Source organism: Scomber japonicus, chromosome 16 (genome assembly GCF_027409825.1).
Source record: "Scomber japonicus isolate fScoJap1 chromosome 16, fScoJap1.pri, whole genome shotgun sequence".
NCBI classification, from domain to species: Eukaryota; Metazoa; Chordata; class Actinopteri; order Scombriformes; family Scombridae; genus Scomber; species Scomber japonicus.
Window position 1 is genome coordinate 12,030,198 of NC_070593.1, and position 21,223 is coordinate 12,051,420.

General features: G+C 39.0%; 4 protein-coding genes across 4 annotated transcripts; 1 reads left to right on the forward strand and 3 right to left on the reverse strand.

Annotated features, from left to right (window-relative positions):
• Positions 1 to 1,325: 1,325 nt before the first annotated feature.
• Positions 1,326 to 3,266, forward strand: odf3l2a (outer dense fiber of sperm tails 3-like 2a). The gene is made up of 5 exons (XM_053335584.1): positions 1,326 to 1,374; positions 1,729 to 1,839; positions 2,031 to 2,153; positions 2,220 to 2,361; positions 2,921 to 3,266. The coding sequence occupies exons 1-5, from the start codon at positions 1,326 to 1,328 to the stop codon at positions 3,264 to 3,266; spliced, it is 771 nt and encodes a 256-aa protein (XP_053191559.1).
• A 400-nt stretch (positions 3,267 to 3,666) lies between these two features.
• Positions 3,667 to 6,553, reverse strand: ebi3 (Epstein-Barr virus induced 3). Its single transcript, XM_053335587.1, has 6 exons — positions 6,464 to 6,553; positions 5,580 to 5,694; positions 5,334 to 5,430; positions 4,841 to 4,958; positions 4,509 to 4,672; positions 3,667 to 3,816 (listed from the first exon to the last, which is right to left on the reverse strand). The coding sequence occupies exons 1-6, from the start codon at positions 6,519 to 6,521 to the stop codon at positions 3,667 to 3,669; spliced, it is 702 nt and encodes a 233-aa protein (XP_053191562.1). The 5' UTR covers positions 6,522 to 6,553.
• A 751-nt stretch (positions 6,554 to 7,304) lies between these two features.
• LOC128375278 (rab GTPase-activating protein 1-like) lies at positions 7,305 to 12,116 on the reverse strand. Its single transcript, XM_053335583.1, has 8 exons — positions 12,006 to 12,116; positions 11,146 to 11,232; positions 10,818 to 10,928; positions 9,980 to 10,084; positions 9,779 to 9,862; positions 9,604 to 9,675; positions 9,058 to 9,324; positions 7,305 to 7,535 (listed from the first exon to the last, which is right to left on the reverse strand). The coding sequence occupies exons 1-8, from the start codon at positions 12,114 to 12,116 to the stop codon at positions 7,305 to 7,307; spliced, it is 1,068 nt and encodes a 355-aa protein (XP_053191558.1).
• Positions 12,117 to 15,992: 3,876 nt separating this feature from the next.
• Positions 15,993 to 18,476, reverse strand: LOC128375282 (protein FAM163A-like). The gene is made up of 3 exons (XM_053335588.1): positions 17,964 to 18,476; positions 17,645 to 17,759; positions 15,993 to 16,748 (listed from the first exon to the last, which is right to left on the reverse strand). The coding sequence occupies exons 2-3, from the start codon at positions 17,735 to 17,737 to the stop codon at positions 16,371 to 16,373; spliced, it is 471 nt and encodes a 156-aa protein (XP_053191563.1). The 5' UTR covers positions 17,738 to 17,759; positions 17,964 to 18,476; the 3' UTR covers positions 15,993 to 16,370.
• Positions 18,477 to 21,223: the final 2,747 nt, after the last annotated feature.

Here is a 21,223-nt window from a genome sequence, read left to right on the forward strand (position 1 = left end):
CTTTTCAAGAAATAATATTGAAAACTGTGATGGTTGTCCTTCTAACTAAAAGAAAAACACACAGTAATTAACATATAACCAGGGGCATTAAAATGTTGATATCTCTGAGAAATAATTGCCCTAATTGAATCTGCATCCCATTCTCATCATAACAGGGAACATGGTTTTACACACTGCATTCTCTCAATTCTCTCACTGTTGATCAGGGATATTTAAGACTACGGATATGTGTTCTGTTGGTGCCTTACTATGTAGTAAAGTTATCTCCTGCTGATGACAGAGAAGAGTCTGGTTACTAAGTCTATGGCCACACTGAGTCACTGGTGTTTAATATTTAACCAGTATGGGGTTTTTCTTTGTCGTTGCTCTGCTCTAAAGGCTTTAGTTACCTCTGTGTTTGGTGGTAGAATTAGTAGAATAGGAGTGCAAGTGGGCACTGGAAAGTGAATGACTCTGCCAAAAGTCTCTGCCAAAAGTTAATCCTCCTCAGGGCATTTCTGCCACAGTTCACACTTCTCAGATGCTGCCTGGGTGCAAAACCAACAGTTAAGGTCGCCTGCAACCCCATTTTTTAAGTCCTGGAATTCTCACAATCCCAGAAGTTGAAGTTTGTACTTTTTTGTCAAGAGCAAAGCTGCAATTTTCCATTGATTATGTAAAAGTGATTATACATTCATAAATTTTTACATTTACTAAGTAAATGTAAAAATGTTCATACTCACCAGTCCATCTTTTTTATTACCAGTAATGTTGAGCTATCCACCTGTAACAGAGCTTAGAAAGTCCTTTAATTTTTAATAGCATGTGCACTGAGATGCTATTAGTTACAGCACACATACATGTTGTTTGCACACATGTAGAAGTTCAGTAACCTGACACCTCAGAATAGGATAACAAATGAACTACATCACATGTTCCAGACATGATTTATGTTGCAGTGCTTTACCACTCAAGATACTTTTATTTCAAAAAAGCACTTTCCCTCTGAATGTATATGTTTAATACATTATTAGCTGTAATCTTTAGTTCTAATTTAGTTCAGATTCAACATTGGTTCTACTCTTTTGAGCCCTGTCAGAGGTGACTTTTTTGGTCCTGGTTCTGAAAACTTTTTGTCCTGAAGGGACCTTGGGCAAAGGAGGTGGGGAGGAGGTTGGGCCTTGGTCAAGATTGGATTTCTTCACCTCATGGTCATGTATAATTCAGCCTGGTAGGACGTGGATTACCTGGAGGGTCACACAAGAAAAGGATGTGTCCGAAGTGACAGAGGAGCCAAAAAGGAAGAGAAGATGACAAAGAAGACGGAAAGAAGAGGCTGGCAGAGTATGGAGGAGGTGGTGAAGAAACGGCCAATTATCTCTGCTAGAGAAAGAGGTCAGTACAAGAAGTGTGTATACCTCTGTATGTGGCTGTGTGTGTGTGTGTACATGCATGGACTGCATTATAGCTGAGGTGGTTTTGTTATGAAATCTCTCACAGCATTATGGTCATTGCTTCATACATTTTTTTGAGATTTCTACATTGTTTAAAATACATTCCCAAACAAGTGGAGGAAGAACATTAAAATGCAAAACCATAGAAAATAAGTCAAAGGACTCCATATGGAAATCATCAGAGACAATACAGCCCAAGCCAAAGAGAGGTGGGTGTGCTATACTGTTGCTTAGAGCTGAGTCTGTTGCATCATTTTCATCCCTGTCTTCATCCTCCTCCTCCTCCTTGAGTCAGGCCCAGGCCCTGGACGCTATGCTCTGCCCCCTACTGTTGGCTACATCAACCATGACTTTACCAAACCCAGCAGCCCAGCCTACTCCTTCCACAGCCGTATGAGCAGTGCCAGTGAGTTCTCGCAAACCAAATTCCATGCAAATGTGATAGTCTGCATGTTTTATCTGTTATACTGGCTGCATTTGCCCAGTTTTTACTCACAGAGTTCATAAAAAAGTTCATATTAGAGTAACTTTATTGTGTTAAACACATTTCTAGAATTGATTTTATGAGGTCAGATGGTGTGTGTGTTTTTTCTGTAGTGGTCTCTGTAGACTCCAGCCCAGGACCAAGGTACCATACTGGTGCCAAGGTTACCCGATTTGGTCGAATGGACACCCCATCTTACTCCATTTTGGGCAGAGGGAAGCGTTCAAGTGATAAAGGTAATACAGAAGGGACAATAAAAGAAAAGGAGAATTGTCCTAACCAATTTATATTAATGTCCATAGGTGAGCCCTTCCAGACTCCAGGGCCAGGTGCCTATAGCCCAGAGAAAGCTCCACCTCTTAACTCTCAGCGCAGACCACCGTCCTACACCATCAGCACACGCACCAGATATCGCTCTGTGGATGCTGTGCCAGCACCCAACAGGTGAAGGCTGGAGGAGAGACATATTAAAAGATACTGCTGATGATATTTAATGATATTTTCTCATGGTCAACAAATCCCATGGAAAGCAAAATCCAACAATGAACTGAACCTGCTACCAACAGGTATTATCTGTGTGGCCAAAGCCTGATGTTCTGCCATAGAGCCCAAAACTATTAAAAAAATATAAATGAGATGACATGTTGTATTGTAATGAACATGGGCACTGTGGTTCATTTTGAGTCTGCTGAAAATAGTTCTCTAGAAATGCACTACTTATTCCTAAACCACAAATGTCAACCTCATGGTGGCTCCAGAGTGCCAAAAAGTCAGGTGATCATAGCATTAGAATACATTGTAAGGTCACCATGTATATCTGTACAAATATGCTGGTCTGGACTGAAGTGGGGCTCTAACCTACAGGGCAACAGACAGACTGGCTATCCCCAGAACCAAGGCGCTAGCATAACTAAATAAAAATAATATTTCCAACCTTATCCTTTAAATCTAAGATCAAAGTCTCTGAAGCTCAACCTAAATATTATCTTCTTCACCCCATCAGCTACATTCTTCCTAACGTGTTGGGCTGTCAGGTTCCCCACAAATCCTCCAGCCCCAGCTACAGCTTCTCAGCCCGGAGGAAGGTCGGAGCTCCTTCTGAAGACCTCTCCAAGAGCCCTGGACCAGGAAAATACAACAGTACCAACCCAGACATTTACCGCCAGCGTCAGCCCTCCTTCTCCATGCAAAAGAGGACTAAGAGACCCAGTTATACCTCTGCTATTCCCGGTCCTGGCACTTACAGCCCAGAGAAGTCTCATGTACACCTCCCTAAGGCACCGTCCTTCACTCTGGGTGTCAGGCATTCTGAGTTTGTCACCCCACTTGTGGTGGATGTGATTGACTGACTGCACTGTTGATTGATTTCAAATGCCTTGTTTTTATTAAAATGTTCACACAAACATGAAGCTGCCCCACGATTATAAAAATAATAATAAAATATATCTTAAATGGGTAAAACAAAATTGGTCCGAAAGTGTACATACCAATTATTACAGTGTATTATGTTTAAGGTGAATGACTCAACCAACACAAACTAACAGTATTACAATAAATACTAAAACAATAACAATTTAACTGGATTGTATACTGTACAGATAATATCCAAATATGAATTCATAAATTAAATTAAATATCAATGACTTTAGCTGGAATTGACTGTGCATTTAAAAGAACAACAAGAATGTGTTCAGCTCCTCAGTTTCACTTCATTAGAAGCTCGAAAGGAGGAAAAGGGAGAGGAAGTGTTCACAGTTTTGTTTTTGGTATAGTGATGTTCACAGGTGAGCTCCAGTCGCTGCACTTGCCCAGACCCAGCAGCTCCTTAGCGCAGACCTGGAACTGGTAGGTGCCTGGGGTAACCAGAACCAGTTCAATCTTGGTATGATGTGTATCCACCTGGGGGGAAAAAATGTAACGTCATCTGTATTATTTTCACATCCAAACATAGCAGCTACATGAGGGGACTGCTGTTCAATCAAATATTTGTGGTACCACTTTCTGATATGTGTTTATAAGTTGTAACTAAAGTATTTATTAATAACATTTGCAACATAATAACATAGCATTTTTAAGAAGCAATAAAGTAATACATGGATTTTGGTACAGATCCTTCAAATGTTTTTCCAGGAGGATTAAGATGTGTCAGAAGAATTCTTCATAACATGCCAACTGATATAAAGAATTGGCATTAATTGGCCATTATTAAATCATCAGTTACAAGTTACAAAGCCTTTATAAAAAGTGGGCCTTTTTTTCCTTCTTAGAAAAAGTGGTACTATAATTGTTGGTGAAATACTAACTTTTGAAGACTTTAGGTGTCGTTACGTTCAATATTTTAGTTTTACAGCAAACAGATGAATTACTAAATGTAAGTATTATATGCACAACACTGTTAAATTAAAAAACAAGGAAAATTCCACAGACAAAGGGACTTTTTGAAACTTTCCAATTGGAACATTATTTTTGTGGTTGCCTAAAAATTTTAGGTAATTCTGAACTTCCACGTGGTATCTGTGCATGTGTCAAATATAGACTTTTTAGATCACATTGCTGTTCTTGTGACAATCATCAAGTGGCAGTTTTCTTACGTTGTGATACTGTGGAGTGCCCGTGCTTTCCCTGTGGTATTGTATCTCATAGATAAGGGGGAAGATGTCAAGGTTAGCCCAAGTAGGGGGAGCAGACCACTCCAGTGTCAAGCCTTTTATAAGATGAGGGGAAACCCGAACATCTACGGGAGGATTTGGTTTCACTACAGAGAGAAAGAAAGACAGAGGAAGCAATTTTTAACAAGGTTGTCCTTACAGAATATCATCATATCAATCAAAGTGGTTAAATAGTATTTCTAATGATATTGATACCACATATCCATCACTTTTTTATATTTTAACACTGGATTATTTATCATTTCAACTCTCACCAATTTCCTCCAACATAAAACTTTTTAGACTGGAGCTGCTTTTGCCGGGATAAACTGCTGTGATGTTGATGATGTAGTCAGTGAAAAGCTTTAAGTCAGGTAGGAGGCAGTGCCAGAGCTGAAATATAAAGGATATTATGTAATGTTACATTTGAATCTTTTCAGTACATTACATGTGTCCAAAAGACAGTCACAATATTTTGAGAAACTGGATTATTTGCACACACTAACAGCTTGTTTATTTGTTGTTGCTTATCACAGCTATAAGGGGAAATGCGAATAGGGGGTTTCCAAAAAAAGCCTGTAAGTTTTGTGTGGAAAGTTTTTGGATCAACAAATACACTTAAAGCCTAGAAAAGTGCATCAATTTCTTCATAATATTAATTATAAACATGAGTGATGTGTGCTTTGTTTCATTTAGGTTAAAAGCAAATTGACTGAATGACAGAAAACGTCTCCTCAGTCTATCTGCAAATGTAAATAAAGCTAGTACCCGATCAGAGGAAGAGGATGCTGAGATCAGTGCAGAGGATGAAGAGCCTGGTCGGATGAGCTGACAGTGCTTTGTGTCCAGCTGTCTGTGTCTCTCACTGAAATGCACACACAAACCCATTTACAGAGATATGATGAGTGAATAAGCTCCTTAATGACACTTGACAACTGGAGTGTGTTTCACTAAAAGGGGTCAACTGTTTGGTTCAGCACACAGAAGGTGGGTTTATTATTATGTCATATTTACCTGTAGGTGGCAATGTAGTGTATTGGTGGAGAATGAGGAGGCTCAGGCCAGGAGCAAAAAGACTGGTTTGGATAGCTTGCACACCAACATTGCACCCTGGGAATGGAGGGAGGATCTGGAGGAAGAAATTGCTGTTAGTCACACTGTTTATCTAAGTTTTTCTCATAGATGTTGTCATTATTTGACGGTGACAAAGTTCATTAACCAGCAGAAAAAAATACATTTTAATGAGCCAGAGTCTAATAGGCTAATTTTCACCCGTTGCCACTGGCCAGATGTTAAGGAGGTGACCTAAGATTAGAATAAAATGACATCTTGTAAAGATACATGGTACATGGTCTTCAGAAATTCATGATACAGACGAAATTTTTACAAAAAAGAAAATACAAAAAAAATAAATAAAGAAAGAAAGTCTATGTTGTAATATAATATATCAGATTAAAAACGAATCTACTGTATTCTCTGTTTTCTTGTTTGTGTGTCATTTAGAAAACACAAAATCAATTAAATATTAAATAATGTTGGCACATGATAGAAAATGATTTAACCACCACTCCATGCAGGTTTAAAAACATCTAAACCAAGGTGTGAATTTTAAGTCATATACAGATTATCAGAGAGCTTTTCAAGCAAGATTGCATTTTTTTTCTCCAGAGGCAGCACTCACAGATAAACATAGATATGAGGCCTTAAAAGCAACAACACACACTAGAAAGAGTTAAAACACAAGCGAGTAATTACATTTCCCAATTTCTGTTTCATGCATGATGAAACATTACACACACACACACAAAACGTGATCCTAACTATTACCACTGACCAAAAACTCAGCTATTTCCCAACACACGCACACAGTGAGCATACTGTTAAAGATTTGTACTTACTCCCTGATGCAGCATTTGCCCTTAGCAGGTCTACTGCTTGACTTCCAGCAACACACATGAGAAGAGTCACAGTGACACACACACTCACAGCCATCAGTCGGTCATGCAGGAGAAGTTGATACCCAAGTTTAGTTCTTATAAATACTTTTGAATGTGTTGCAGTCAAGCCTCACTTCTGCAAGATATTGACTACTCTCTTCTATTGTTCTTTGCTCTGTTTCTGTCTGCTCTCTACTTTACTCTATGTTCAAAGTTCAGAGATCACAAGCGAGCAGGTATTCCCTGGGTGTTTGAGCTGGGTGTTTGTGTGAGAGCTGATCACTGAGCACTTTTAAAGCAACCGAGGTCAAAGTGAAAGAGGAAGCTTCTCACAAAAGAAACGTCATTCAAAAAAAGAACCGTTTTACCTGAGGTCTCTGTTGATGCGTCAAGTTTCATTATGTCAAAACATGAGTTTAAAGAAAAAAAAAGTTGTGCCATATTTGTTTTAATATCGCTTTCAGATGGTTTACAGATAACCAATATACACAGAAAGACATATCAATTGGCAAATGAAATAGGTTTACAATATAAAAAGGACAAAGTACAGCAGATTGGAAAGTATTATACAACAAAGTGAATGAATACCTGTCTGAGGTGCTCCCAGGTACTCTCATCTGCTCATTTTGTGCTCTAGACTGTCCTCTAGTGCACAAAATGAGACATAGCAGCTATAGTATTGAACACAGTGTGCCTTACTGTAAAAAGATCCACCTCACATTTATATAACACTGATGTGATCCTTCTATAGTGTCCAGTTATGATTTGATGATCTGCACTTGTAAAATCACAGTCCAAGCTGTCAAACATTTTCTTGATTTTCTCTGTGAAGCCACGCTAGTTTCTTGGTGCTCCATCCAGAGAGGGAGCCGCTGTGGAGGCTCCAGTTCACTGCCGGAGCCCCTTTTCTGGGTACACTAATACTGTGAAGCCCCCCACTGGACGTCCGCAGGGAGGTAAAAGCCTTGCTTATCCAGCTGTTCTTTGCCTCCTGGAGATCATTGGCCTGGATTCCTCTCTGGTGCTCCAGCTCCTGTGCGAGTATTACAAAGACATAAGTGAGAAATGCTGCATCTTAACATGAGTTTTAGTCTTCATTTGTGCAGCCAAATGGTTGTTATTGTATTTCAGTCAGTCAGTTTTTTATGGGTCTAATTTAAGATTAACTGTTAAAGGATAGGTTCGCAATTTTTCAAATTTGTCATCAAACAATAGTCCGTAAGTGTTTGGGGAACAAAATCCACAGTCCTCATTTTGATTAAAAATATATTTAAAAGTTTATGTGAAGCTTCAACTGTCAAAATGGGTCAAATCTAATGAATATATATAAGTTAGAGTATTTTCAGTATAAAATATTTCAGATAAACTAATCTATAAATATATTTTTGTTCAGGAGGAAGACTGGATTTAAAGTGTGTTATAAAGGGGTCTGTTAATGGTCAGTATGAAGAGGAGGAATGATTATAGCAAGAAAAACATGTTGGTGTTCATACAGGTATGTGTGCCTAAGTATTGTTTTAAAAATCTCTCTAAAATGCACTTTTTCAGAATTGCTTTCCCCTGAATTCATTATTTATCTGTTGTGTTTTTTAAGAATGACCTTGCTGTAATTATAGCTGTAATAATTCTACCTTTATTAATTGTTTATTTGGCTATTTTGTTTTTATGTCTTTGTAAAACACATTTTAACGTGTTTTTGATAAGTGCTGCATAAATTATTATTATTACGAAAAAAGTTATTATTAAGACAGACTTGTGAGTTGGGAACCTATCCTTTAAAACTTGGATTACGTCAGATCAGCAGTAAAGCTTTGGTGAACGTTCAGTAAGGCCAATCTGACACGTATTCCTTTATTCATCTGTGTGTAATTTCTGGCTATTTCCGCCCACTCTAATCTTCTCTGTCACTTCTGCTTTCCTAGAATTTGCTAGTCCTTCACACTCACAAATTCGGATGTCTCCCCATCTGAACAATAATCTTCCTGCTTGCATTCCTCGAGCCATCAGTCCTTAGAAGCTAATATCATTGTGATCCTTTCATTCTGTCCTTCAGACCATCACCACCATTACCCCCTAAATATTTAGTGAGATTCAGAGATTTAGTGAGTTTCACACATTTTACACATTCAGAATTCTGATAGTAAACAGAAAGTGATTTTGCATACAGCTATATTTTCATATTAACCTATGCTTGATGAAGATGCTTCACATTGATGAGGTTTAATTGAATTTTAACTCATTCTCTGCTAGCATTAAGTGAAATTGATAGTGGGCATGCAGTTGAAACCTTTCACTTCTTGAGTTTGTGATAGGCAACGGATATATGTTACTTGGAAAGTACCTGCAAGCACAAATATTTTGCTGTCTCTCTCTCTATATATATATGTGTGTGTGTGTGTGTGTGTGTGTGTGTGTGTGTGTGTGTGTGTGTGTGTGTGTGTGTGTGTGTGTTCATATGCTTACATGTGTATTTGTGACAGAGCATTATTAGCTGCTGTCACCTGACCTGGCTATTGAAAACATTTAATCATTGTTGTCTGATGGTCTGATCTTACCTGGATCTTGCATTTGGCCTCCACCATCTGAAGTTTGGTCTGGGCCAACTCCTGTTCCAGCTCCGTAATCTGGGCCTTCAGAGATTCCTTCTCCTGGTCCTCCCTCCTCTGCTCTGCCTCTCTGGGTCCTGTGGTGTTCTCCTCCTGGCCTGGTTCGGTCATCAGATGGTCCCCCGCTGACACTTCTGTTAGAGAATCCTGACCTGCGGCAGACTGTTCATCCGATTCTACAATGTGTTGACAGCGAGGGCAAGCCTTCACCGCGCTCTGCAAAGGCGGAGAGTGACAGTGACAGGCAGAATATTAGATCAGTGCCTGAATAAGGACAGCCAACAATTGAACACCATTGATACCTGCTGCCATAAAATGATCCCCAATGAGAAAATGAAGTCACTGAGGCATTAACTGTGTTTGAAATGGGTGAACAGATTTTCGGAAGAGGTTGTAAAATCAAACCCTGCAAAATGGTGTTCAAAATGAACTGAAAGGACAAGATAATAGCATGAGGGGCGACCGTAGAGCTCCACGGGGGAAAGCCATTCTCACCTTGAGTGAATCGAACTCTTCTCTGTGGGAAGCCTGTTGCCTCTCCAGACGGTTTGTCAGCTGACAGCAGATCTGAGCAGAAGGCAGAGCATCTGATTTTAACATTTATATGAGTCTTTATAAGTCTTCTTTTCATTTTCCTTCTTCCAATCACATTGTTGTCAATTCTATGTACCTGTTTGTAGTCTGCAATGATGCCCGATGACCTCTTGACTTCCTGCTCAGCTTTCTCCAGCTCTCTACGAAACACCTCCTTTAACTATAAGAGGAGAAGAAATATTTTATTTACACACACCCATGAATACAGTAACACACTATGACTATAACTTGTGAGGTGCTATAAAATCTTCACACTTATAGAAACCTTTACTCTTACCATTTCAGCCTCCTCCTCCTTCCCCCTCTTCTCCTCCTCTGTCGCCTGCACTCGATGTCTGGTCAACAGGAGGTCTCTGACCAGTTCATCCACCTTGTCCTCCGCCTGTAAACAGATAGTGTGATGTTTTTATTCTTGTGTCATACATAAAACTCTGTAAATGAGGATAAGCCAGACCCTGAATGCTGTGTATGCATTTTCAAATCATTCAGAATACTAATTAAAAATGGTTAAGTAAATCTTGCCCTGTATTGAAACCTTCTGCCACATGAAAATTAAACTACCAGTTAAATTTTTTGATTATGTATTCCAGGGTTGTGTTAAACCATTTGATGAAACAAATTAGACACTTAAATCATTGCAGTATGATTTATAAATCTTTACATAAATTGACAGCATGCTTAGCACTTCAGGCCATTTTATTAGAGTCGGTCTTATCAGTCATTAATAAATGAGTGAGTAATCCTTAATTAAGCTTTCAGAGAGCAGAGGGAGTGTATTCTTTGGGTTTTTATGCTACTGGGTTAAAGAGAAAAGGCAATCAGAATTCACTGTATTACGATTCCATGTATAAAAATCTGTGTTAGTGGCAAAAATATATTTTTTGAATGGTGTTTAGGGTGTTTTACTGCTGTCAAATGTAAAAACAGGCCCAATTTGACCGGAATATTAAGGGTTAAAGAAAACTGAGGAAAGAAGTGAGGAAAGGTCGAGCACAGAGCAGCTCATTTAATGCAGAAATGTGATCCTTTTATTAGACCCTTTTCTGAAAAATGACCTTCAGCAGACGATTTTGCATTTTATAATTAAACTCTTGTGTCCTTTTTTGCGTGTGCACCTTGTCCAGAGCGTTCCTAAGGGCAACCTTACTGGTGATCAGTCTGTGGGCCAGGTTGTCATTCTCCTGCTCCAGACGGAGGCTGGCCTGTTGAAGCCGGTGGTTCTCCCTCTGCAAAACACACACAACAATCTGTCAGAGTCTGTAGGACACAACAGAATACTAACTCCTTCAGGCTCGTATAGAGGAGAATTCACTCAGAAAAAAGAAGAGGAAAATACAGCCTTTACAAATGTAATTCATCATATCTCAAGATGCAGATGAGATGGACTAAAGTTGAAGTGAAGATTTAATTATTAATTTCTGGAGGGAGTCAAACATTTCTGACCAGGTATTTGTCCATGGGGTCCTCTTTTTCCACATCATCCATTATTTGAAGTCGGCTTTCTCTCAGTTTTGCTTTCTTCGTCGGGACCTGAGGGGAGACGGTCAAGTCTTATTAAATACTGCAATATTTTTTCTTTCATATTTCTGTCATATTTGACTGAGCTGAAGAAAGCTATCTCCTCCAAACAGATTCGAGCGCCGGATGCAGTGTAAGCGCAACAAATCAGGAACAGGCCCAGAAAGATGAAGATAGGGATAAGGACAAGATAAGAAAGAGTTGAGCACATGGGAGGATGATAATTTAGGATGCATGAAGGAATAACAGTAGAAGGAGGGATTTATTTTATAAAAGCCTGAAATGACAATTTCCATATCTCAAATATCTAAAATTAACAATAAGAATCCATTTTCTCATATATCCCATCACAAATCTGTCATAGAGAGGACTGTGTTTTGTGTTACAGTGTGCGGTCTGTTATGCTCATGCCAGTTAGTTTCAGAAGTATTGCAAACAGAGATCATTGTCTTCTATGTTTTGTTATGATATGTTTTGAATTTTTTGCATCAGTCTGTCATCATGAATGTACAGTAGTAATGCTTCATCTGTTCATGCAGCAAGATAATATACATTTTGCACTAAAGTGAAAATAAGCCATTTTCAAGTCTATTCATGCAAATTCAATATTACTTTAAAGAGAAAGTAGTAAACCTGTATGAGTCCCATCAATACCAGAATTATGCTCTAGTTTTGGATCTAATTAATGGTTACTTCTTGATTTGACAGCAGTTTAGCTGCTAATTCTAAATGCAGTACTCTAAAAAGAAAATAATTAAATCAATCTATGAAACAGTGAGTCTTACTGTGAATGTAGGTTCTGTTTCAGCCACAAGACAGGCCAGGATCTCCTCCTCGCTCATCTGGTCCACAACATGCTCGTCATATGCCGTCATCATGGACACCTCCTCCATCATCTTGGCTGAATATTCAGCCCCCTGGGAGCTGCTAACACTCACAATCACAAACCAGCGCAGCCTTTGCAGATAATGCTTCCAACTCCAATTAGAGAAATCCTGAAAATCCACCAGGTGTGTCGAGCACACCAGATAAAGCTCAGGCTTCACACAATCTAGACCTAGATCAAAAAAGTCCAAGAAATAAAAATGACATCTCTTGAGTTAATCAGAGATGTAAAGTCAGTTCAGAAAAATGAATCGGCTTTTGTTTTACTTGAAGGCGAGGAGTCAGTCAGTCCAGCAGGAGAGTACAAACAGGATATACTACAAAGTCCAGGTTGTCTCAAAACAAGGAAGCTGTAGCAGTCCAAAGGTGAATAACACATATATCCCAACAGGTAGACAAAGCGTAGCTACACTTTCACACTCTATAACCTCATACATATGTACCAGCCAGAGTCACATACACACAGTGTCAGGTGAAGGAGTGTGTGTGAGTGTGTGTGTTAACAGGTGTATCAGCAGTAACAGGTTCAACAGGGTTTATATGAGACCTAAGCATGTGTGAAAGAACAACAGTCATAGACACACCCACTACCTTGCTCACCTTACTTATGCTATCACCTGAATGTCTCTCCTCCCTCTCTCTCTCTCTCTCAAGCCATCTGAGTATTTCTGATTTCCTTTGGTGGTAATGAGCTCCCGCAGTATGTTTTTCTGTTTTTCATACACCTTAATTATCATCCATTCCTTTTGTTTACAGTCTTACTCGATGCTGGCGCAGATGCTGTGTGAACCTCGTCTCCATGATAACAGCAAGTAAAGACACAATGTTGATGTATTAGGAGGGAATAAAAGGATGTGGTATTTGTGATATTTCGCCCCAGGGTGTTGGTGTGACTGTCTATTATTGTGCTGGCCTGAGCAGCCTGACAGGAGTGCAAACGGGTCCAGCAGGTAAAGCGATAGAATACCAGAGCATGAATGTAGAATAACAAAGAAGATTTTGGCAGCTCCACCTATAAATGACACTCACTTCTCCTCCCTCGTCATATTCTAAGTCTCATTTCCACCCCACTGTTACAGTTTCTCTTAATTTGTCAGGATTCCCTCATTAAACATTTTTTTGTCTTCCTTTTTCATGACAGTTCAGTCTCACTTCCCTTTCTTTGAGCTTCCATGTATAGCTATTTCTCACTTCTGTCTTGTCATTTCACTTAAATTTTCATGTGTGTCCCCCCTCTGTGCTTTTTTTAAACTCACCGCTTGTTTGTTTTTTTCTCATCAGAAACTGTGATTTCAACATTCTGTGCATCTACTGTCTGAGTCACTGGAAGTAAAGATGACGAAAAAAAAGAAAAGTCCAGATATAAACATTTATTCCTCCTCAAAAAAGGCATGTGAAACACGGTGGATTTTCCTTTTTAGTTTAAAGTACACTGTATCAGAGCATACCAAAACGTATTCTATTTCAATACAGGAAAAAATCTAAAAAATAAAAAATTTCAACAATCAGAACGAGAGAAAAGAAACCCTAATAATAAGAAGGGGCACAGGTCAGTTCTGATACAGCGATGGTGCTCTTCGTGGCGTAACAAACTGGTCGTCACAGAACTGGTGATACAAAGCTTAAAATATAGGGACCATATTTGTTGAGTATATTGGCTAAGTGGCAGTGAACACCTACTCTATGCTTTGTGGACATCTAAATTAAACAAAAGAAATGGTTATACATATCTAATGTAGCACATACTTCCCAACAACAAGGGGATGTGAGGTGAGGAAAGTTAGGAAATGTGAAGATGAAGCTCACAGCTCAGTGGAAACAATGTTGTGTTGGAATATACTGAATAAATATCTCTTATATGTCTTTGATCTGTAACACTCAATATCATTGTGTGTTTTCACATTTTTATCTCAATTTTAAAGTGAATTTCCAGTTCCAAATGTGTTATTTTCATGCTCTTACAGTATCATTGTGTTCCTCTGCTGTTTTATAACATAGGAAAAATGAAGATGGAAGAGCATTGAAAACTCACATTTGGTACAAACTCACTAAAACACACTTAAACCTCGATATCTCTCACAAAAACTACAACACTCCTTAAAAATATATATATTCAGGCATATACAGTACTGTGGAATAACACTGCATCTTGTCACTATACTGTAGCAGATATAATGGCTTATAGATACAAAAACTTAAGCTTTGAGGTCAACAAAATATGGTAAATGATCCTATCTGATTTCTGCCAACAACACATCCAAAATCTTAAGATGCTTTCTTTTCTTTTCATCCACCTCATTCTGTAAACATGAAAAAGTTAAATACATCAACTTATATAAAAGACACTTTCAGAACCAACCGGCTATCAGAAGTTGCATTACCATTTACCAGAAGTGAAAATACAAGCAAAACTAAATTCACATCACGTTTTTTTTTTCTTGCAGGCTGAAACTCTCAAATAGTTTGCCGTTAAAGCAACTGTACTTTTTTGCCACAAGACTCACATGCTTAAAAACACGCATTTTCTTTCTCTTTTACCAACAGTCTTTTTCTCTGGACACAATCACCTCATCTCCGTGTTGCGGTTTCTATAGTTGGGAAACAACAACGACTGATAGAAAAACTGTTAGCCCTCATGTACAGTAAACTGGAGGGGGAGGGGGGAGGGGGAAGGGGGGAGGGGAGGGTTTCAGGGTAGTATTTCACCCCTTTCAGTTAACACTAGTGGTGGGGGAGAATAACAGAAACTACTAGTGGTAGAGGGAGTGGTCCATTTCAGACTTTGTATCTTGTAACTGATATATTCATACAATGTGTCTGCAGAAGTCAGGTTTTACATTTCAGCTCACATTAGATTTTAAATGTGGAAACCTACAATTAGAATTAAACAGAGAAAAATAGAGATTTGTCTTTGGCCATAAATCCAGTAAAGGGGATTTTCTGTGGCTATTATGAACCTGCATTGGGTCCAGACTTTAAAAGCATAGCTATGTTTTACAATACCTCACAATCAACTGATAATCAAGACATGTGCTAGTTGTTACTACGCCCATTTAATTTTCATACTTGATATAAGCATTTGTAGATTACAGCTCTTAAACTCAGAGCGGGCTGTACTTAGTTTCTAAACATCCTGCCCTGCATGTTTAATAAAGAGATTTATGATGAATTATTGTTTTAACATTTTGGCTATTAGTGAATAACAGGTGAAGTGATAAAAGGAGCAAAACATTTACATGATTTAGCATTATTTTGCTAAAACATTTGATTTAGGAAATTAGTGTTTACCTAACGTATGATTTAAATATCACATTTATTCTGCTGCAAAATCATCCCATGTTTATTGTTTTAAGCTTCATGGAAGAAAATAAAAAGCATTTTGTATCATTTAAGTTCTTAAAAGGTGATTTAATCATTTAGAAAACTGCATAAAATTTGGATCCTGAATAGAGAATGTGCTGAAGTTTGTTTATTTTAATCCAATTTGTGGCCTCTGGAAAAGCCTGTAAGTTGTGAATGACTGAGTTTTAGCATTTGAATTTAGTTCAGCCTGTGAATAAGTGAGCGAGAGCAAAAGCAGAACATTTTAGTGATGGCATCGTTTAGTTTTATTTAATTCACAATTTAAACACTTCACTTGTGTTTATTTATTTAATGATTCAAATACTTAATACTGTGTATTTGTGTTGTGCTGCCAAAAATGGTTTGAAATAACCTTTCACATTGTTCAAGGGAATTACTGAAAATTTGCATCCCTTTGCATCACTTCCATGACAAATTGACTAGGCTGTCTTTCTGTGTGTCTGGTGACACTTTTATGTTCTACGTGTCCCAGACCACCTTCAAGCGTGGCTTAAATGAATGCATCAGCCTGGATTTAGGGCTGATCACTTGTGATTCATTCAGAGAGGACCACATTAACTGGCCCTGTGTGACACACACTGAGGTTTTACTAGAGTTACATGCCATTTCCCTGCTGATCTAACACTGTTTCATGCTCCTGTCTTCAGCTCTCCGAGGGTGGCGGCTGGCCCGTGGATTTGTTGCCCACATGTAGGCTCTATCAGTGGGCTGGCTCCCCCGAGATGAATGTGGGCATGTGCAGTTATGTGGGCATGTGTGTGTAATTGTGCTGTATCATAATCCATCACCTGCAGGAAGATATTGAAAAAAATAATTTGGTCCCAAACAAGAACATGTGAACGTCAGATGTGTGTAAGTAAGAGTTTTCTAAATGTGTGCAAGTCCTCACGGTGCAGCAGAGGTCAAACCTGGGTGCTGTAGGGGCGCGGCGGGGGAGGAAACATGTCCGTGGGACTGTAGTAACTCAGAGGAGAGGAGCCCTGTGGGTTGACAGACAGGGGAAGAGAGACAGATGGGTTCTCATAGTAGGTATGGAAGCCCAGCCGCTCCCCTCCGTTACGCATGTCGCCTGCGAGTCCAGAGCGGAGGGAGTATGGTGAGCAAGAGGGGCAGAGGTTGTGATGAGAGCCTGCATCCAGCTGATCCAGAGAGACGGGGGTGATGGCGGCACCGTCCATGGCGAGGGCGTTGCAAGCATTGCAGGGAAAGTGAGAGAGAGGGTCTGCTCCCACCACGGAGCCCATGTCCACCTCAGAATCATTCTTCTTACAGCAGTAATACTGCAGGGAGAAGATGAAAATGATATAAGGGGAGAGAGTGTCGGGGCAAGTTAAATCCACTTTTACTTGTATAGCCTAATATCACCAATAAAGAAATCAAGCACGAAGCCTTTGGTCTGAATGGGCCCAGAATCAGTAAGAAAACAGGAAATCCCATATGAATTTAAAAATTATGTTTACTGTTAAAATAATATAATAATGTTAGCTAGATCAGTAATTTTTTAAGTGTGTGTGTGTGTGTGTGTGTGTGTGTACACGAGACTCATAAAATAAGTATATTAATATAATGACTATAATGCACACAAAGACCTTTGAAAGCTAAATTGCTATAATCTAAAGAACTTCATCATTGAAAACACTACTTGCATAAAATGTAAAAACTTACACTAAAAATAATAATAACCAGAAAATGAAAATGAAAATTTAAAACCTAAGCAAAAATTCAAAAACATTTATATCTCTTGTGAATATTCATACCATGATTGGGATTAGTTACATTTTAATATCTTACATTATTAAGACGAGAAGATTTGTGAGCCCGAGTCCAGGAGGAAATATGTACAATTAAGTAATGTAAAATAGAACTTTAACCCCTATTTAAATTATCAGATCATTTATAATTATTATATATTTGCATTTCACTCAGTTGTAAATGTTGAATTTAGAGACCATTTGTTAATAGGATGCAAATGTTCCTCCATGCAGCTGAGAAATGGGTTAGGTTGTACCAGAAATATCTACTCTGCTTCCAAACTATGAAGAAAGATCTTATCTTGCGTATTTTTTTGAATATACATAAAGTTTTGATTGAGAAAGTTCTTATATATATATTATTTTTTTATATCCTCATTTGAAATGTCTGAGGCACACACTCATACATGCACACACAGTGATACCTGGAGTCTACAGTAACAGAGCACTGCTACAATGCACAGCAGTATCACTCCGGCGAGAATTCCTCCGGTTATAACAATAGTTCCCGCTGACATTCGACCAGCTCTCCATCAAACCCTTCAGAGAGCAATACAGAAAAAGATGAAAGCAATAGAGAGGCGGATAGATGGGGACCACCAGAGATAGAAATATGAAAAGAGAGAATAAAAAAAGAGTAGAAAAAGGAGGAGAATGTGAATGAGCCTATTACACAGCCACAGTACATTTGACAGAGCTGGAGATTACTCTAAAATATTATACAGAATATTGAAGCATACTTACGTCCAACAAAGGTTTCTATATTGCCTGCAAAGATAACCAATGTAGGCTGAATTAGTATATTCATGTACCATCATGATGTAACTGCAACTGATGAAATATGTTGCAACTAGTTGCTTATCATGCAGCTGTTATCAGACAGCTGGGGTTGTTTCAGGCCTAACAGAAACAGACGAGTGATAAATTAAAAGAAAAACCCACTTTAAGTGTCTCAGTAAGCTGTTTAATGTCTGCATGAGCTAGTTAGCTTAGCTTAGCAGAAAGACTGGCGGACTGAGCTGGAAGCAGCTGGTCTGACTCTGTCCAAAGTTCAGAATTTGCCTACCGACACCTGTAAAGCTCAGTTAACACAGTGCATGTTTACTCTGTACACAAACGTGGTGTAACTATCAGTTGGCAAATAATGGCTGTGACTTTCTTGTTGTCATAGTGGGATTGCCAGGCAAGCAGTGCAACAGCCAGAAACAGTCTGTAGAGAGGTAAGAAGCAGATGGATAAACTGGTTTTCATCAACAATTTTTTTTAAAATATTGGTCTAAATATATGACAAGCTGCCCCCCCCTTCTAACAGTTGTTTTTGGAAAAAGACCTTTTGAAGACACAACACACTTTCACACTCGCGCCGTTGGAAAAATATCCCTGAGATACTATTAATCCAATGAAAAGAAAGTCCTCATCATTGAAGCCCAAATCATAATTGTGTTACAGAAGATTCTGTCCTTGCTGTGTTTCTGCAGTAAAGACGTATATTTTACTAAATAAGACTGTGGGTATGCCACATCTAATTTTTTTCCACAACACATTACTCTCTCTCTATATACAGTATATGCAAATCCTGCCCAAGGTAAAGATCACATGCAATTTGGCAAACCTGAAAAGTAATTTCCTGTTTCGAGTGGCCACAGGGTCCCAGTTCTACACATCATTTTTCTTCATGACGTCATCTGTAAGCCTAAAGCTTCTCTCAAATTCCCCATCCAAGTTATTTCTAGAGGTAGCAAAAGTTCTTCTGAGATCCTCAATCACATGAATGTAATCAGTCATTGAAACAGATGGGGACTGTAGGCTTTTTGCTGCAAAATCACTGGCACTGAACAGCTCACAAAATGCCACAAGAAGAAAGATGAACCAATTGGTCTGTATTTGTTGCAAGACAGACTCAAGAGTCTATTTTGGTCTGACCAGAGCCTTCCACAAACTCACTCAATGTTTCTAATGTGAAGTCATATAAAGTCAAAACTCCACTTACAGACTAGCTCAAGACAGGATATTTCAGGGTGAAGCTCTTTTTGGATGTGTTGAAATTGTGTGTCTGTTGGCTCCAGTCAGGAAATGGTGCAGCAATTTTAAAACATGAGAAAAAGTGGACACAGTATGAGACACTTTGGAAGCTGTTGAAAGCACAAGATTAAAGCAGGGTGAGTAGCAATATACATACACTGCAAGGGGGAAAAGATTTTTCGAGCAGCACTTGCACCCCAGCTTTCCTATCTGACATGATGACACCTTGTCAAAACTGAAACAGACACACAATTCAGAATCCAGCCGCAGAGGTTTCAGTATTTCCAAAGTTTTGTCAGCAATGCCAGAGGATGTCCTATCCTCTGCTGCAACAAATCTGACAGCTCTCTCCTTCAGATTGCCATTATGCATGAACCTCACACAGGCAGCAATTAGTCCTTCTTGGAGAGGTCTTTGTATTCGTCAGCAAAGATTGCATAGTATGTGTCAGTATGTGCACGCATTTCTGCTTTGAGAAGCAATGCTGCAGGTTCAGGGAGGTCAGTTTGCATTTCAGGACTCCTCATTTTTGCATAAATTGGAAGCTCTTCAATGTGCTTTGGATCATACGCACAAATCAGTTCAAACTATTCAAGAAAGGTTCATCTCTCCATACTTTCTGTGTCTGCCTTGTTCCTGGTTTTTTTCAATAAGTAAGAAAAATGTTCCTGTTTTTCTTTTGTGATCTGATGCACAATGTCACCTCTTCCAGCCTTTGAGCCCACAAAACCTTTTTGTCTGGCCAGAGCAGCAGCATCAGCTTTACTAGCTTTGTATTACATACAAACACACTGGTCAAGATGTTGACAGTTTCTTGCTTTGCTAAACCTGTCCTCATTGACATCAATGTTAAAGTGGCAGCAAGTTTGGCAAAATACAGCACCCAGTTTGATGCTACACTAAACTGCATCCTCTGATTCCATCTCCATGTTGAGGGGGAGGGTGATGGAGAAGCATCCTCCTCAGCTGTTTTAGGCCTTGTGTCTGACTGGTCATCAATGCAAGGTTATTTGAAGAAGTGTCATCAAGCTTGTTTCATTTTGATAAGAACATATTTAGAGTATACTCTAGCATTAGCTGCAGGCATTGTATTGTTTACTATTTACACAGGTCAATGGTTACTTGCACACGTATCAACTTTAATTTGTAGGCAGGCTGTGCAGGATGGTAGATGTTGTTTTTTGATGGAAAAAACGTAAAATTTACCTTAAAATGAAAAATGATTAGTCCATAGTAGCCTAGGTTAGAGTAGACTATAACCAAAACTTCATTGATTTTTGCGTGTGCCAGTTGCCTTCTAGGGTTTTGCAGGCAGAAAAATATGTTACACAAGAACCTTCTGCCCATTTAGAGTTTCACAAAACACTTAAGTGCTGACCGACACTAACAGACACATTATAACAGACTAGAAGACATTCACCAGCCTAGCATTAAGGCTACAAACAATCTATAATGAAACACACTCTGTAGGAGAGATGTTGTGAACATGTTATTTTCTACTCCTCAAATACAAGATGAGCCACACTCACATGTCATTTCCAGACTAAAATATTGAATATTTGTATCGTATTGTATCATATATTAAGGCCAATAGTTATGCTGCAGCATTTGACCCCTAAAAGCACAAATTGTTGTTTCTACATTTCTGTGTGTGTTCATATAAAATCAGTGATTCTAATCCACTACACTTTTCGTCAATTTCAGTGAATATCTCCTCACGGACCGCCAGTTGTCCCATCTGTGTGTGCACTGAAAAAAAAATCAGGTGTTCATACACAGCACTGGCTCTGTAAATGGGCAGTAAACACAGTGGCTTGGAGCAAGTCACCCAACACTACTACAGGCAATCAGCATTCGTGCTTGTGCACAGGACAGGGGGGAGGTCATCAGAGCTGCTGTCTGTATGAGGACATGACAGTATCCCGTCTCCAGCACCTGCTGAATGGTGGGGGAGGGCTGGCAAACTGATGAGAGAGAGAAAG

What these genes read in the sequence shown, in the direction of transcription:
- odf3l2a (XM_053335584.1), top strand. Translation starts at nt 1,326, where the DNA reads ATGGAGGAGGTGGTGAAGAAACGGCCAATTATCTCTGCTAGAGAAAGA. An exon ending in TATCTCTGCTAGAGAAAGAG is followed by an intron (nt 1,375 to 1,728) that starts GTCAGTACAAGA and finishes TCCTTGAGTCAG; the next exon opens with GCCCAGGCCCTGGACGCTAT. An exon ending in GAAGCGTTCAAGTGATAAAG is followed by an intron (nt 2,154 to 2,219) that starts GTAATACAGAAG and finishes TAATGTCCATAG; the next exon opens with GTGAGCCCTTCCAGACTCCA.
- ebi3 (XM_053335587.1), bottom strand. Translation starts at nt 6,521, where the DNA reads ATGTGTGTTGCTGGAAGTCAAGCAGTAGACCTGCTAAGGGCAAATGCT. An exon ending in CATCCTCTTCCTCTGATCGG is followed by an intron (nt 4,959 to 5,333) that starts GTACTAGCTTTA and finishes TTTATATTTCAG; the next exon opens with CTCTGGCACTGCCTCCTACC. An exon ending in GCACTCCACAGTATCACAAC is followed by an intron (nt 3,817 to 4,508) that starts GTAAGAAAACTG and finishes TTTTCCCCCCAG; the next exon opens with GTGGATACACATCATACCAA.
- LOC128375278 (XM_053335583.1), bottom strand. Translation starts at nt 12,116, where the DNA reads ATGATGGAGGAGGTGTCCATGATGACGGCATATGACGAGCATGTTGTG. An exon ending in TCATTGCAGACTACAAACAG is followed by an intron (nt 9,676 to 9,778) that starts GTACATAGAATT and finishes CCTTCTGCTCAG; the next exon opens with ATCTGCTGTCAGCTGACAAA. An exon ending in AAGAGTTCGATTCACTCAAG is followed by an intron (nt 9,325 to 9,603) that starts GTGAGAATGGCT and finishes CCGCCTTTGCAG; the next exon opens with AGCGCGGTGAAGGCTTGCCC.
- LOC128375282 (XM_053335588.1), bottom strand. Translation starts at nt 17,737, where the DNA reads ATGTCAGCGGGAACTATTGTTATAACCGGAGGAATTCTCGCCGGAGTG. An exon ending in TCTGTTACTGTAGACTCCAG is followed by an intron (nt 16,749 to 17,644) that starts GTATCACTGTGT and finishes TTCTCCCTGCAG; the next exon opens with TATTACTGCTGTAAGAAGAA.